This window comes from Molossus molossus, unplaced genomic scaffold (assembly GCF_014108415.1).
Source record: "Molossus molossus isolate mMolMol1 unplaced genomic scaffold, mMolMol1.p scaffold_m16_p_13, whole genome shotgun sequence".
Taxonomy (NCBI): domain Eukaryota; kingdom Metazoa; phylum Chordata; class Mammalia; order Chiroptera; family Molossidae; genus Molossus; species Molossus molossus.
Genome location: NW_023425348.1, coordinates 89,221,383 through 89,237,926, shown reverse-complemented (window position 1 = coordinate 89,237,926; position 16,544 = coordinate 89,221,383). Strand labels below are relative to the sequence as shown.

General features: G+C 45.9%; 1 protein-coding gene across 4 annotated transcripts; it reads left to right on the top strand.

Annotated features, from left to right (window-relative positions):
• The first annotated feature begins 736 nt into the window (after positions 1-736).
• Positions 737-11,363, top strand: HNRNPUL2 (heterogeneous nuclear ribonucleoprotein U like 2). 4 transcript variants are annotated; one of them, XM_036257708.1, is made up of 14 exons: positions 737-1,589; positions 3,559-3,694; positions 3,978-4,054; positions 4,250-4,389; positions 5,380-5,470; positions 5,567-5,679; positions 5,907-6,170; positions 6,347-6,469; positions 6,886-7,014; positions 7,556-7,724; positions 8,961-9,167; positions 10,208-10,275; positions 10,529-10,636; positions 10,754-11,363. In XM_036257708.1, exons 1-14 carry the CDS (start codon positions 1,052-1,054, stop codon positions 10,832-10,834), a joined length of 2,244 nt encoding a protein of 747 aa, XP_036113601.1. In that variant the 5' UTR covers positions 737-1,051; the 3' UTR covers positions 10,835-11,363. The 4 variants fall into 4 exon arrangements, 3 of the variants coding, with proteins under 3 accessions (XP_036113601.1, XP_036113602.1, XP_036113600.1); XM_036257709.1 differs by having other exon boundaries at positions 1,032-1,667; positions 5,467-5,470; positions 10,754-11,360; XM_036257707.1 differs by having other exon boundaries at positions 1,034-1,667; positions 10,754-11,360.
• Positions 11,364-16,544: the final 5,181 nt, after the last annotated feature.

Genomic DNA, 16,544 nt, shown 5'->3' with positions numbered 1-16,544 from the left:
GGGTGGGAGCATCCAGAGGACAGGGTCCAGTCTCTTGACAGTTTGGGTCGCGCGCATTACACCGTGCTGCCCAATCAGAAGCAACCCCAGAAAAGTTATCCCGCAGAAACGACCACGCCTTTCCAGCGAACCAACCCAGGAAAAAAAAAAAAATTCCCCTGGCCGCTTCGCCAATTGGAATATTCGGACGATCACGGATAACCAATCAAAATTGCAGAAAACTATTCAAGTTGGCCAATAAAATAGCTAAAGGGCGAAGTCCGGGCATCTGTTGCTAGGTAGAAGTTGAAGGAATGGGGGCGGGGCAAGAGGTTACTGTATTTCTTGGTTTTGGAGAACCCTTTCTTTGGTTTACTAATCAGAAAGACCATTACTAGGAGACTTTCACGTTGCAATAGCTTCCTTTTGGGCTTTTTTTTTTATTCTCAAGAAACTGCTGCATGCATAGACAGTAAGAAAAGACTCTAATGAGCAGGCCCCAAGACTAAAGCGCAATCGGAAGTCAGTTAGGAGTGAGGGTGGTCACGGGGGTGGGAGGGGCGTGTGGGAGGGGAACTCCGGGAGGCTGCGCAATTCCCGGCTGGAAGTACGGAAAGAAGGACGCGCACACGCCTCCATGCTACGAGGCACTTGAGCCGCAGCCAGGCTTTCCCGTCTCCGGCTCCGGTGCGGCTGCGCAGTGAAACCGTCGGCGGCGATTGGCCAGTAGGTGAGAGGGGGAGGGAGGTAAAGTGAGGGAAGTCCGACGTCCTCCGCGCGCGCCCGCCTGCGGCAGGGGAACCGAAGGAGCAGGAAGGGAAATACTTCCCTGCTGCGTTGTTTTGGGCTTCTTGGGCCGAAAAGGGGAGGGGAGCAGAAAGCAGAACCGTAGCAGAGGCTGCGCGCGGCCTTAGCCGCCTTCGTGCGTCCGTGCGTGCGCTCGCTCGCGCGGGCTCAGTGCTGGCGCGTGAAGCGGAGGCGGGCGGCGGCGGCGGCGGCGCCTGCGCGGTCGGGCTCGGTCGTCGGTTCGCAGGGGAGGAGGCAGCGGGAGGCGGAGGAGGCGGCGGCGGCAATGGAGGTGAAGCGGCTGAAAGTGACCGAGCTGCGGTCGGAGCTGCAGCGTCGGGGCCTGGACTCGCGCGGTCTCAAGGTGGATCTAGCGCAGCGGCTGCAGGAGGCGCTGGACGCCGAGATGCTCGAGGACGAGGCCGGTGGTGGCGGGGCCGTGCCTGGCGGGGCCTGCAAGGCGGAGCCTCGGCCTGTGGCCGCGTCGGGCGGCGGCCCGGGCGGGGACGACGAGGAGGACGAAGAGGAGGAGGAGGACGAGGAGGCGCTGCTTGAGGACGAGGACGAAGAGCCACCCCCTGCCCAGGCCTCGGACCAGGCCGCGCAGCCGCCGCCGGAACCCCCGGAGGCGGCAGCCGTGGAGGCCGCGGCCGAGCCCGATGTTTCTGAGAAGCCGGCTGAGGAGGCCATGGCTGAATCAGGTGGAGTAAATGGTGGCGAAGAGCAGGGCACCGGCAAGGGGGAAGAAGACGAGCCGGAGGAGCGGAGCGGAGACGAGACGCCGGGATCCGAGGCGCCGGGTGACAAGGCCGCAGAGGAACAGGGTGAGGTGCTTGCAGCGGAGCCCGGCTCCAACCTGCCGGGTTCGCCCTTGTCTCAAGCACCCAGTCCTGCACCACAAGGTCTGATCCCTTGTTCTCACTTGCCTGAAAGTGCAAGATTCCCATTGCCATTTGATAGGATTCCCCAGGGAAGGTGGCTTTTATTATCTACGCACTTTTCCTAGGAGGTTTGGCGGCCTCTGGGTGGCCCCACTCTCTGCAGGAAGGAGGTTCCTGCCTAACTTGGTTCATTGGTAGTAGTGGATAGAAGTGAGCAGTGTTGCAAGGGAACTGCTTATGAGATACCTGTGGAGCAGCCTCCCACGGTGTTGGTTGTCCTTTTCTAAACCGGGAATGCACTGAGGAATTGGTAAACCCACGGACAGCCAGACCGACTGTTGGAGGCTTTGGCTTTTGAGCTGACTTGATTTTTTGCGCCATAAAAATATTAAAGAACTAAACTAAATTTGTCAAAGGTCGCTCCATCAAAAGCGCAGTGGTATAGCTTGAGCCACACTGAATCTGGCAATCTAACCTTGCTCCTGCGTTAGCAATAGGGGACAGCCTGTGGTGTGACGGTGTCGAGTTTAATAGTTAACTAGTGAAAAGAAAGTCTTATCTAGTGCGTTTAGAATAAGTCAGTTAACAGGCTAGGGGTTTTACCTTGCCTTGTATTATGATTAAAATGTTATCTTCCCACTGAGTTGATGGGTGGGCATATTTATGTATTTGCTCTACACTTAGCTAGCCTTTAATATTTCAGGTCCCTAACTGAATTGAAATGATTGAGGTGTTGGTGGGTCCATGGAGTAACCTTGTGGAAAAGAATGTGTAAAGTTGCCCCAGGGAGTTAGTGACGTGTCTTCCTTTGAAATAATTGGATGGTTAGAGCTGATCCATTAACTATATGTCAGAGTAAGGAGGAAAACTAGAGCTGCTTCCAAGTCTTACTATGAAGTGGGTTGCTTTAGTTCTTTTTATAATACATTGTTTAGGCTGCTACCTAATATCGTGGTATAATTGGAACCCTACCATAGTCACGTGCAAATTGAAGATTGTTTGTCCTGTGTCCCGGAACAAAAATCCCATTACATAACCTTTGACTTAATGTGTAGCCCGAATAGCACATAAAAAAGGTTGAGGAGGGAGGTGGGGGGAGGGGGGAGAGCATAGAGTGGAAAAATGGTGATGGAAAAAAATAAAATAATGAAGGTTGAGGAATAAAGGACTGCCTTAAATTATTATTTAAAAACTTTCTTTGTATTGAAAACTACAAAGGCCTGAGGAAAAACCGGGTTCTTTTTTTCCCTCTAGTAAAAAATGTTGCTAAATATATGACAGCACCTTTCTACCCCCAAATTATGTGCAGTACAGATGCAGTGTTATTTATAGATCTCTTATGAGTTAATGGTTTTGCTCTTGCAACTTTAAGTAAAAACCCATGATAAAAATACAGCTCTGTATCATGCACCTGCATCCACTTGCTATATAACTAAATCCATGGATGGCGTTTTAAACTGGAAAGGCAAACTTTTTTTTAAAAATTGAGGCTTCTGTATCATGAAGCTGTGGGAAAGTGTTGGAAAGTATGTTTTGTATCTAGCTTAACTCCAAATCTGACTATCAAGAATCTAAATTAACCAATAAAGGGTTTTTTTAATGTCATATTGGTGGGGAAAGTTGCAAGTTTGATCTGATTTAAGCAGATAAATTTAGAATGCAAAAATTGTCCAATTTTTATCTACTGCTTGACTGTAAGTAGCCCATAGTGTCCTTTTTAAAAAATTAATAAAATTTCAGCCAATGACAGTAAGATGATATTTGGAAATAAAAGGTTCTGTGGATGTAGAGGGATTAACTTGGCTATTCTGATGAGACAGATACTCAGACCCCCCTTTAGTTTCTGTTGGTTCTGAGCTTATTCTACACTCCAGTATGAAAACTGCTGATTTTCTTTCCCTCCTTTTTGTAGGAGATGACCAAGATAGTGAAAAGTCAAAACCAGCAGGCTCAGATGGTGAGCGGCGGGGGGTAAAGAGACAGCGGGATGAGAAGGATGAACATGGCCGAGCTTACTATGAATTCCGAGAGGAGGCTTACCACAGCCGGTGAGGGAAACAGTCCCTTTCTTTGAAGGGAGTGTCTGCTCTGATTTTGGTATACCTGGTGATGATTGGAGAGTCTGGAAAGGGGTGGATTAAAAGTGGAATAGGTTTTTATAGGCATAAGTTTTAGATTGAATCTACTCAAAGCTGTTGCCCTTTTCTCATTTACTGAAAGAAGCAGTCTGCTGGAATTTTATATTCACTGATAGTTTAAAAAAGACATGATGTCTGCAAGAAGAAGGAAGGCTTTGGTTACATTGTATTTGCTTTTGTCTTATATGTATAGCTCAAAGTCTCCACCACCCCCCGAAGAAGAGACAAAAGATGAGGAGGAAGATCAGACTCTTGTGAACCTGGACACGTGTATGTATAAGGCAGACAGGTTGGGGTTTTAACCAATCAGAAGTGATTTTGGAGATTAAAACTCCATGGCCTGCAACTTTTAAGAGATTTAGCACATGAGAGATTTTGAATTCATTCTTGACAACTGAGTATAGTTGTGTTGGTGGCTTTCGAGTGTTGGGCATTGGCATAAACAGATTGCTTCTTTCTTAACAGATACCTCGGATCTCCATTTTCAAGTAAGCAAAGACCGCTATGGAGGTCAGCCACTTTTCTCGGAGAAGTTCCCCACCCTGTGGTCTGGGGCAAGGAGTACTTATGGAGTGACAAAGGGAAGAGTCTGCTTTGAGGCCAAGGTAGTATGTTCAGCTCATTAAAGACCATTCATTCATTAAATTACTGTGTACTAGACTCCTTTCCACCAGTATTTTATTAGTGCAGAAAAAGCAGCACACTTGAACAATAACCTTAGCTCCAATAATAAAGAAATTGACCCCTCCCAGGGCTTTGGTTTAAATTCATTGATAGTTATTATTCTAATGTTGAGTTGTGATAGTTGTCATTTTCAGTTTGTATAAAAAATTTTGTCTTGCCTTGGCCAGGTGGCTCAGTTGGTTGGAGCATCGTCCCATACCATAAGGATTGTGTATTCAATCCTGGTCAGGGCACGTACTTGGGTTGCGGGTTCTTTACCCAGTCGGTGCACATATGGGAGGCAACTGATGGATGTGCCTCTAAAATCAATAAAAACATGCTTGCCCTGGCCGGTTTGGCTCAGCGGTTAGAGCGTTGACCTGCGGTCCAGAGAGACCCGGGTTCGGTTCCCGCTAAGGGCATGTACTTCGGTTGCAGTTGTCCCCGGCCCTGGTTGGTCGTGCGGGTGGCAGCCACTCGATGTGTCCCTTCACGTCGATGTTTCTGTCTCTCTCTCCCTCCCACTATATCTGTACAAAAAAATGGCAAAATATCCTCGGGTGAGGATTAAAATAAATAAATAAATAAATAAATAAAATAAAATAAAAACATGCTTGGGCCATAGTCAGTGTGGCTCAGTTGATTGGGCATCTTGTGCAGCAAAAGGTTGCAGTTTGATTCCCAGTCAGGGCAGGTGCCCGGGTTGCGGGCTCAAACCCTGGTATGGGGATGCAGAAAGTTGCCCATAGATGTTTCTCTCCCTCTTCCTTCCTCTCTCTCTCTCAAAACCAATAAAAATAAAGTCTTAAAAAACAAGCATATTCTCAGGTGAGGGTAAATAAATATCTTGTCTTATTAACCTTTGCTTCTGAGTTGGTCAGAGTGTCTTAGAGGTTGGTTTTGTTTTTGTTTTTGTTTTCTGATTTGGCCAGGTAACCCAAAATCTCCCAATGAAAGAAGGCTGCACAGAGGTTTCTGTCCTTCGAGTTGGATGGTCTGTTGATTTTTCCCATCCACAGCTTGGTAAAGTTACTTTAACTTCATCCTTAGTGTTGACTATCATATTGCTTACTCCAGTGGAAGTTTGGGTATAGATAACTAATTTGTTCACTATTCTAGGTGAGGATGAATTCTCTTATGGTTTTGATGGACGAGGACTCAAGGCAGAGAATGGGCAATTTGAGGAATTTGGCCAGACTTTTGGGGAGAATGATGTCATTGGCTGCTTTGCTGTAAGTGCTCCTGAAAGTTGTGGATTCATAGCAAAGAGAGGGTAGAGGGCATTGGGAATTCAGTTCGCTTTCCATCAGTTGCTATATTTTCTGTATTTGATGCATTGCTTGCTTTAGTTGTGTTGTATAGCAGCCTATGAGTTTGATTTTTTTAAGATTAAATTGTAACGTTCATTTAGCCTCAAACCCTATAAGCCCATATGTGCTCCTGTCTTTTGTCACTGTAGAATTTTGAGACTGAAGAAGTAGAACTTTCTTTTTCCAAGAATGGAGAAGACCTAGGTGTGGCATTCCGGATCAACAAGGAATCTCTGGCAGACCGGGCCCTCCTACCCCATGTCCTCTGCAAAAATTGTGTTGTAGAATTAAATTTTGGTCAGAAGGAGGAGGCTTTCTTCCCACCACCAGAAGAGTTTGTGTTCATCCATGCTGTGCCTGTTGAGGATCGTGTGCGCACTGTAGTCCCACCTAAGACCATAGAGGAGTGCGAGGTATGCCACACAGTGTGTAAAAAAGGCTTAGTGCTCATGCTGTGGAATAGTGGGTGTGTAGCTTTTCTTCTCAAAGTTCTACTGAACTGGGGCTGGAGAGGATATTATTAAATTGGGCTTTTAAACATGACCCTTGCTTATGTCTTAACAGCATTCCTGCTTCTGTTTAATTGCAGGTGATTCTGATGGTGGGTCTGCCTGGATCTGGAAAGACTCAGTGGGCACTGAAATACTCAAAAGAAAACCCTGAGAAAAGATACAATGTCCTGGGAGCAGAGACTGTCCTCAATCAAATGAGGGTGAGTTGCTGAGGGAGATTAGTCATCTGAGTATTTGATCTGGAGGTATCAGGAAACTCCTATAACCTTTTCCCAGTGGAGTTAGTTAGTCTTTCGAATGTCTGAGAGCAAAGGTCCCACAAATAGAGAAATGAGTTCTCAGTATGTGTTAAAGGGAGGTGTGTTTTTTTTGTTTGTTTTGTTTTCTTTGCTGTGTTGTCATATTTCTAAAAGTTGATAAAATCTGGAATATATTCAGATTAAAACTGGAAATGACTCCTGCAGAAAATGGACAACATTCATGGCACTGAGGAATAGGAATGAGCTGATGTGGTAGCTTTGGTGACATTAAAGAGGTGACATTTACCAATGAGTCCTGGGCTTTAACTTGTTGTATAACTTTTGTGTTTCTCTTCATTTCCTTACAAACTCATCAGATGAAGGGGCTTGAGGAGCCAGAAATGGACCCCAAAAGCCGAGACCTTTTAGTTCAGCAAGCCTCCCAGTGCCTTAGTAAACTGGTCCAGATTGCTTCCCGGACAAAGAGGAACTTCATTCTTGATCAGGTATTTTTCAGACACTCAAAAGAAACCTAATTTTTTACAAAAGATCCAAACATGAACATTTTGGCATCCATTTAATCTGATATAGTTGCTTAGAGTCAAAGTGGAGTGCATTTGTAGAAAGAGACCTGAATTAAGAACAGAATCAGTTTACTTCATTATGACCAAATGGTTGTGTTTTATAGTTGTAATGATTTTGAACTCAAAATTACCTTTTATTAGTGTTTTTACCAGAGTATATATGATCCCAGACTATAAAACACACACTAGAGGCAATGGAAAGAGCATTAGAGCTCCTTTGGATTCCTGGTTCCACCACTCACTAGATTTGTTACCTTGGACAAGTCTTGGCCTCTAGGAGTCTCAATCTCCTGATATGCAAAATACAGTATCTGTTATGTAGAGTTGGAAGAGTCAAAGGAAATTGTTTATATTAAGACACCTGATCTGGTGCCTCATTTATAAAAGATGCTCAATAAGTGTTTTGGTTGAATTTGATTATTTTTATTTCTAAAATAACTCTTATTATTCCTCCTGTCCATAGTGTAATGTGTACAACTCCGGCCAGCGGCGGAAACTATTGCTGTTCAAGACATTCTCTCGGAAAGTGGTGGTGGTTGTCCCTAATGAGGAAGATTGGAAGAAGAGGCTGGAGTTGAGGAAGGAAGTGGAAGGAGATGATGTGCCTGAGTCTATAATGCTGGAGATGAAAGGTAGGCTAAAACTGTACAAGTAAGGGATCCTATCCTTGGTCAGTGCACATCTAACGGGCCTTTCAGCCCCTGCAGTGATTCTCCACACCTAAACTGTAAATCTGAAGAGTAAATTAATGGGTGTGAGCACTTGTAGACAAATGAATAAGCAGAGTGAATGGAGAAGCACTAACTCCTGGCTCATTCTGGATGAGATACAATAGTGATAGACCACAGGATAATTAAAACTCAAGGCAGAGGCTTCATTGAGTCAGTTATTCATTAAATCAATACTTAAAACTATCTACTATGTGTCCAGTACTAGTCTAGATGTAGGGCAGTCATGAATGAAATGAAGCTCTGCTTTATTGAATTTATATTTGAGGGGGCAATATTATGATTTAAATTAAATTATAGTGGTTGGATTGAATGATCTTATCATTACATCTTGATTTCTGATAACACATTAGGCTTGTTTTGTTATTTGTTTTAGTTTTGATAGGAGCCTGATATTTTTAATGTAATACCAAGTCTAATAGCAAGGTCTCTGTAAGGTGGAATTACCTGTCTTACCTGTCTTGATTGATCCCGCTTCCTGCTGATCCCTTCAGAATGTGATTCCCCCCTCCCCCCACTCCCCCTTGCTGCCTTCAGCTCCTGGCATCCTACCTGCACTATCAACTACTGGCTCTTTGAATTCTGATAACACCCGGGGATGGGAGCCGGTTACACGTCTAAGGGCCAGATTGTCCAAGTTCACGCAGAATGAACTGTGCAGACCGTAACTGATATTCAGGCACTTGAAGAAGTTTAGTTCAAGAGGGTTAACTGGATTCATCTAAGAACTAACTTGAACTAAATTCCACTGGGACTCAGCCTCTGAACGTGTATTTCCTTTTTTTTTTTTGTAATTTAACTTGTATTTCTTTGCATCTTATCTAACCAACACCAAAACTTTCTCAGTTACTTTTAGCCTCTGGCTATCTGCTTCTGTCCTAATAAGAAACCTTAACCCAGTTCACTCTTAATTTATTATGGATCACTTGAGAACTTGTGAATCTACAGTTTACAGATAGCCCTTTACCTGGGGCTGTTAAAATTTAGGGAAAACTTATAGTAGAGAAAGTACCAGTACTTTTTTGTGCATTAGGAGAAGAGGCTTAAGAAATCTTATTCTCCTTTAATAGAGTCTTTATAATGAGATCTTACCCATCTATGCACTTTTCAGGCCCACAAGCTTCTCTCTTACTCTTATAGCCAACTTCTCTTTGCCTGAAAAATGCGACTATATGGATGAGGTGACATATGGGGAACTGGAGAAAGAAGAAGCTCAGCCTCTTGTCACTAAATACAAAGAGGAGGCAAGGAAGCTGCTGCCCCCCTCTGAGAAACGGACAAACCGCCGAAACAATCGAAACAAGCGCAACCGGCAGAACCGAAGCCGAGGCCAAGGCCAAGGCTATGGTGAGTCCTGGGGGCCTGCCAGCCCCTGGCTGCAGTCTGTGCTTTGTGCTGAGCAGGAGTCACAAGGAAACCAAGTCAAGTCACTAACAAGGAATAAGGAAATAACTTCTTTATGGAGCTTATTTCTTCTTGTGTGCTTTACCCCCAGCTTCTTGTGCGTTTTCCATAATCCTTCAATAAAAGGTAGTTATTATTTTTCAACAAAAATATTTGTTTCTGTGAAGAGCAATGCTTGAGCCTTCTCATTTGTCTAGTTTTCATTTGTACAGTGGGTTTCTCACTTCACCATTGCAGCATATCGAAGGGATTTGTGCAGTGAGATTAGATCCTCATCTTAAGTTTTCTTATTGCGATCTATCGGATCAGCCCAACCATATAGATCAGAAAGTGAATGCATTGTTCAGTAATTGGGGGGGGGGGGCGTGTTTGCAAAGTAATTTAGGCTACTAGTAGAATTCATATCCTTCCTGAATGTCTAGTTTGTTAGTTAACCCTCCACTGCATTCACTGCCCTTTTAAAAAGGTGTGTGTGTGTGTGTGTGTGTGTGTATGTGTGTGTGTAAGTCAACAAGTTTTTGAGTGCCTGCTATATACTAGGCACTGGGAATACGAACAGTTCCTGACCTGGAGGCATTTATTATCTAGACTCTGTATCATTTGTATAAAATGATGGGTCTGGGTTATATGACATCTGTGATCCCTTCCAGGGCTGAAAGTTAGTGATTCTATGAATGGCAGTATTTACTCATGTTTCTAACTCTGCCAAGTATTTTTTGCCATCTTAAATATTTTACAGGAATTGGGGGACTTCAAAAGCAAGGTGGCTTGGTTTTCTTGTGTCGCTATTCCTCTGCCCTCCCCCCCTTAGACTTTCTAAAAGATCCTGTCTGGTGCTTTAATTAACATTGTGTGAGCCTGACAGAAGCAGGCCTCCTATTCTCCCAGAATTGCCTTTGGCTCCGACTTTTTGATTTCCACTCAGATGTGGAGCCAGGACCCCACGCCAGCTGTCTGAGCGCGCTCTCCCATTTCTTTTCCAGTGGGCGGGCAGCGCCGAGGCTACGACAACCGGGCCTACCAGTACTGGGGGCAGTCTGGAAACAGAGGGGTGAGTGCAGCTCTCCTTCTGCTCCTCCTCTGGGCCGTGCTAGTCATTCCTATTGGCTTGGGGGAGCAGAGTGGTTTGGGCTGTCTTCTCAGGGCTTAGCTTTTCCCCATTTCATATGTTCTCCGGAAGAATTTATCCTGGGAAGATTAAGTCTGTTATAAAATCAAGTTAAGATGTGCTTAATTTCAGATGGGGGATAGCAGTGGATCGTGATGCTGGAAACCCATAAATCTTCACTCTTTCTCTTTCTCAGGGTTATCGTAATTTCTACGATCGATACAGGGGAGACTATGATCGATTCTACAGCCGAGATTATGAGTACAACAGATACAGAGACTATTACAGACAGTACAATCGGGATGTAAGTATCTTCTAGGGACAGAGAGGGTGAAGGGAGGCAGGACCAGAGGACTGAGTGTCATACCTCTGTCCTCAGCCAGCGGTGGCTTCAAGTGACGAGGTTTCCCCTCTCTTCTAGTGGCAGAATTACTACTACCACCACCCCCAGGACAGAGACCGATACTACCGGAACTACTACGGTTACCAAGGGTATCGGTGAAGCCCCTGCCCTTGTCGCCTGTCAGCCATGAAGCTGAATCTCTGGGGGTGCCAGGCATCCCCCAAAACACAACCAAGGAAAACAGGGGCTGTTGGGGTGGGGCTGAGCTGCCGGGGAGGGGTGGTGGGAGGGAGGGTGCGCAAGCAGGGGTGGGGGTGGGGGGAGGTGGAAACAACAAAACTGTACATTTTTTTTAAAGTTTGTTGAAAAGAATATTGTCTTATTCTATAAAACATTTCAAACCTAGTTAGATATTTGTAATCAAAAAACATTTGCTCAGAAAGCAGCACTTAGGGCTGCCTGTCCTATACCCTGCAGTTGGACAGGAAAAGTTCTGAAAATGTCACCCTTCTGACATTGTAAGGCAGTGGGACTGGCAGCCACGTAAGGGAGAGTGATGAGGTGGTGTGGAGAGGGTGGGCAAGTGAAGGCACTCTCCATAGCAGGCAGGAGTGGGACAGAGGGAGAGCTTGTGACTGGGGCAGTGAAAATAAACGATTGGCTCTTATCAATCACTTGCACCAACTAACCGTTTGTATTTTCTTTACCGACCTTTCCCTCTTGGGATATCTGGTCTGGTGGGCTGGGAGGCCAAAGTGATATTGTCTCCATTTTCCTGTGCCTTTGTGCTGTTTGGCTGAGGCCTGGAGACTACCAATTGGATGGTTCTATTGTATAGGATTCCCAGGCTAAGGAGGCAGGGGACTGTGCTTGTTTGCAGAGCAGAATAAGTTACGCCTCTATGTACCCACTAATGAATTCTCATCAAGTCTTGGGGGAGAATGGGCTTGCAGGCCTCAGCCTGAAGATTGTGATTGTCAGTCTGTTCTCTCCCTGTCTTCCAAGGTTGAGATAGGCGTGAAGTCTCTGAAATCATCTCTGTTAGAGTATCTGTCCTCTTATAGTGCGAGAGAAGGAACGTTTCTCAGGGTTTCAGCTCACACAGAAGTGAAGCAGGATTCTTTTCATGGCAGCAGGATATGTATATAGTGAATCCTGTGGTGTGGGCTACCAGGCCCAGGTGCTGAGAATAGCAACTATTTTATACAGTATGGAGGGCTCGAGCCCCACTGGTCTTTTTGATACACAGGTAGAGAGTGAATAGAAAGGGGAGGGTGGGGGGTGGGAGGCAGCTCAGTGGGGCTGCTGCAACTTGGGAAGAGCGTGAATGTGTATGTAACGTGTGCATGAGAGGGAGCACTTACTTCCCGATTTCTTGAAACAGGATTCCTCCTGGGGTGCTTTCCCTGCTTGTCCCTAGAGAGGCCTCTAGCCAAGACACTTCGGTTGGGATGGTCTTTGCATCTCTACCCAACACCCTCCAAGTTCTTGACAAACAGCTCAGGTGGCTGGGTTCAAGGATATGGGTGGGATATGGGAATGCTCTTTCAATATTTAGCTTGAGTTTTAATTCATCTTCCCGCTCAACATTGAGTCAGCCAAGAGCTTACTCAGCAAATACATGTTGCAGTGCTTCCTGGTGAGGAAAGACCCTGGGTTATGTTACTAGAAAATGCTTCACTTCCATTTCCTCACCTGGGCAGTTCTCTGTTTAAAATTCTGTGCTGAGAATTGATCTCTCTCCCTCTCCCACTGTGACCACCATGCAGCCCTTCTCTTGGTCTGCAGGCTCTCGTTCTGGCCCTCTAGTTGCCCTGTCTGTGACACACCCTTCTGCCCCACAAATACCTCCGACCCCGAGGCTGCAGTGGAGGGGCTGGTAGGAAATACATTTGCTTGCTCATAATGATGTCTTCTCTAGGCGCCTGCTTTTTCGTGGTGCCATCAAGTGGATTTTGTGTGGCAGTGGGTAAAGTGATTGCATGAACTTTTCTGTAACCCACTAACTTTTTATTATTAAGGGAGTTTTTGAGAAGCTTTGCTCATAGTATCAGGGCAAGGAGGTAAAAACTGGAGCCCAGAGAAATTCTCTTAGGGCAAGATCATGTTATAATGGGAAATTGAATTTGAGGCAGAAACGGCCACCCCCTTTCAAATGTTTAGTCCTCCAGCGAATAGTATCCTTTTGTACTCTATGACATGGTTTGAGGATGCGAGGCCCTTAAGGCCAGGGGGACAAACCTTATGCCCCTTTGGGTTTCTTGTGGGGAGGGAGGATTAAGGGAAGTACTTGCTGTTAAATTTGGACACTAGAAAGTCACCTTAAAAAAGAAAAAGAAAAGGCTGTTTTTCTAGGTGGGTGGAAAGTGAAACTGCCACGTCCTTGTTGGTGTAGTCCAAGAGATCACTCGCAACAACAGTAGATGTCTGGGTTTGTTTTTTCCTGTCTTTTTATTATTAAAACAAACAAAAAACCAAACAATGTTAAGGGGACAAATGTGGATTAACAGAAGGGATCCCTAGCCTTGTTTTCCTTAGAAGACTTGTTTAGTGTTTTATCAGACGTCTGTTGTGGTTGTTGTAGACGGAAAAGCTTGTGAGAAAAACAAACATCACATGGAGCCTGTAAATGTTTTTGCACAACCTGTAAAGCATTCTTGGAAGTGGCCAGTAAAAAAGGGTTTTACCATTTTTTAAAAAATGTAACTGTGTCATTGTTTACATCTGTAACTTTCTCCTCCCCTGTTCTCATTACAACATTCTGGCGAATATGTAGGCACAGTAGCTTCCAGTTTTAGAATAAATAACCATTTGGATTGAATTCACTCTCTCTCCTGTGGCTGCACTGACGGGTGGAGTGTGTCATCTGGGGGATTTTATTTATTTACTTTTGATGCTGCTTCAGGTTGCACTGGGTCCAACCAAAGATGGCTTTCCTCTTCTTGCATGGCTGTTATTCCCATCCTACTTTATCATGACTTCACTTGGGTGCCAGCCATGCCTTCACTCGGTGGGTTAGCCTACTCAGTGCTTGCTTATGCTAAAAGTTTAAGCCATTGAAATAGAAGAAAATAAATTATGTCATGACCTCTGTGTATTTGGCCTATACTAAAACCAGTTGGATGCTTGAAGTTAAATGTAAAGTTCCATTTAGGAACCTAGTAAGTTTATTCATGAGTAATTGCCACTTAACAAGGAAAGGCCTAATCACTGAACAGAGGATGTTTGATGGGAGTTGTTTCCTAGTGAATCTGGAAAATGAGAAGGTAACTAATTAACAAAAGCACTATTGCAGCTAGCACTGAACTGATCCTAATTGCAGTTTTTTTTAATATGTTTTTTTTTTTCATCCTCACCCGAGGACATTTTTCCATTATTTTTGTTCAGATAGAGTGGGAGGGAGAGGGAGGGGGAGAGAGAGAGAGAGAGAAAAACATCAACGCAAAAGGGACATATCGAGTGGCCGCCACCTACACGACTCAACCAGGGCCGGGGACAAACCTCAACCGAGGTACATGCCCTTAGCAGGAACCAAACCCTGGCCTCTCTGGACCGCAGGCCAGAGCTCTAACCGCTGAGCCAAACTGGCCAGGGCTTAATATGTTTTTATTGATTTTTTTTTAAAGAAGGGAGAGACAGACATCAATGTCAGAGAGGAACATCGATTGGCCACCTTCTGCATGCTCCCCACTGGGGATCAGGCCCGAAACCTGGGCATGTTCCCTGACTGGGAATCAAACCAGCATGGGTCAATGCTCAACCATTGAGCCACAACGGCCAGGCTAACCATTTTTAATAGTTATTTATAGCTCACACCTTATCTCTTAAGCCCCTTTTTGCCTAAGTAGGGCTGCAGCCATTTACTCCTAATCATGAGTATGAAAATTGAGTATGCAGAAAAATTGAGCAAAGGCTATTAAAAAAAAAAGTACCGCCCTGGCCAGTTTTGCCCAGTGGTTAGAGCATTGGCTCTAGGACCTTAGAGTCTTGGGTTTGATTCTGGTCAAGGGCACACACCTCCATTTTAGCTTGCTGCCTGGCCTGGGTTGTGCAGGAGGCAACCAGTCAATGTGTCTCTTACACAGGTCTTTCTCCCCCCTCCCTCCCTCCAACTCTATCTGAAGATAAATGGAAAAATATCCTGCCCTGGCCAGTTTGGCTCAGCGGTTGGAGTGTCGGCCTGTGGACCAGAGAGTCCTGGGTTCAGTTCCCGCTAGGGGCATGTACCAAAAAAAAGAAAGAAAAATATCCTCGGGTGAGCATTTTTTTAAAAGTATCAAGATTACTTTTTTTTTTCATCCTCAACCGAGGACACTTTTGCAGTTATCTTCAGATAGAGCAGGAAGGAGAGAGAGGGAGGAAGAGAGAAACATCAACGTGAGAGACACGTCAAGTGGCTGCCACCCACACGACCCCAACCGGGGCGGGGACAAACTGCAAATGAGGTACATACCCTTAGGGGGCACTGAATGCAGGCCAATGCTCTAACCACTGAGCAAAATCTGCCAGGGCTCCCTTTTTTTTTTTTAATTCTCACCCAAGGATATTTTTCCATTTATCTTCAGAAAGAGTGGGGTGGGGGGGATATCATTGATGTTTGAGAGAGACACATCGACTGGTTGCCTCTGGCACAACCCCAACCAGGGCCAGGATGAGCCACCACTGAGGTATGTGCCTTTGGCTGGAATTGAACCCGCAACTCTTCGTCCGTGGGCCAGCGCTCGAACTGCTGAGCCAAACTGGCCAGGGCTCAAGATTATGTTATTTTAGCACTTCCAGCTTTTTACCAAGTCTGAGCTGATGTGGAAATTTTCACTTACTCTCCTGGAATTGGCCAAACACTGGGATGCAGTAGGAGAAAAGAAAGGTTCTTAGTGTCTCCTTGCCATTTAAGCATGCATAGCACAATCCATTCATTAGGTATTTGAGAGCCAGCCATGGGCCAGGCACTGTCAGGATGCAGGGGTTTTCAGGCAGCCACCAAAGGGGAACTAACGCAGCTCCTGAACAGAATAGGGGTAGGTCCCCACTTCAGGAGGGCAACCCAGTTTCCTGTATATTCCTCTTCCCTTGTCTTCCGGTGTGAACTTGTGAGGAATCTGGGGGTGCTGGGCTACCCATAAGAGATCTCCCTGCTATTGCTAGAGGCATCCTCTTGTCCACCCACTCCAAAGTTTCCAGGCACAAAACATGAACTGGCCTAGGCGTCCCCTGGGGAGAATGTATCCCTGAATGTGAGGGAATCGTGACAGTCCATGGGGAGCAGATATCCTGGGGCTGTTGACCTCTGCTTTGGCCCTCATCCCACCTCAGTATCTTAACCCTTGAAAGGGAAAGGTTTCTAGAAAGGTGTTCTGGGGCTTATAAACCTGGCTGGTTCGAGTCCGGAGGCACTTGTGAGACATTCTTAGGTCTGGCCCCTGGAAGGCAGGATGCTGTACCATTCCCATGGGGCTGCTGGCACATTGCGGGTGGGGACATTGCTTCTGGCGGATGTGACAGAATGGGCCTGGGGAGAAAGGAGCACAACAAGCACCTGTCGTCCCAGGAAAACCCAAACTTCGGGCTTATCCAACGCCTAGGGAGACCAAGAGGTGACGGACGAACGGCGCCAGACAGTGACGACACTCTTCTGTTTCCGCTCCAAGGGTACCTCTTCGGCAAGCTGTAGAGACCTGGACTGCTATGCGCAGTGCTTGCTGGGGTCCCCTTGTCCTATGGGTCTAGGCTGTCGCCTCCCGTGTGCATCAACCTGGATCGTGGTGGGCGTCGGCCCGCAGACTACGGAGTGAGTCGGAGTGGATATCCAGTTGGTGCAGGAAGAGGCGGCCATTTTGAGGCCAGGCGGCACGGAAGGGACCATATTGAG

Coding starts and splice junctions, on each gene's coding strand:
- HNRNPUL2 (XM_036257707.1), top strand. CDS start 1,052: ATGGAGGTGAAGCGGCTGAAAGTGACCGAGCTGCGGTCGGAGCTGCAG. Junction 6,171..6,346: donor AGACCATAGAGGAGTGCGAG/GTATGCCACACA, acceptor GTTTAATTGCAG/GTGATTCTGATGGTGGGTCT. Junction 6,470..6,885: donor CTGTCCTCAATCAAATGAGG/GTGAGTTGCTGA, acceptor CAAACTCATCAG/ATGAAGGGGCTTGAGGAGCC.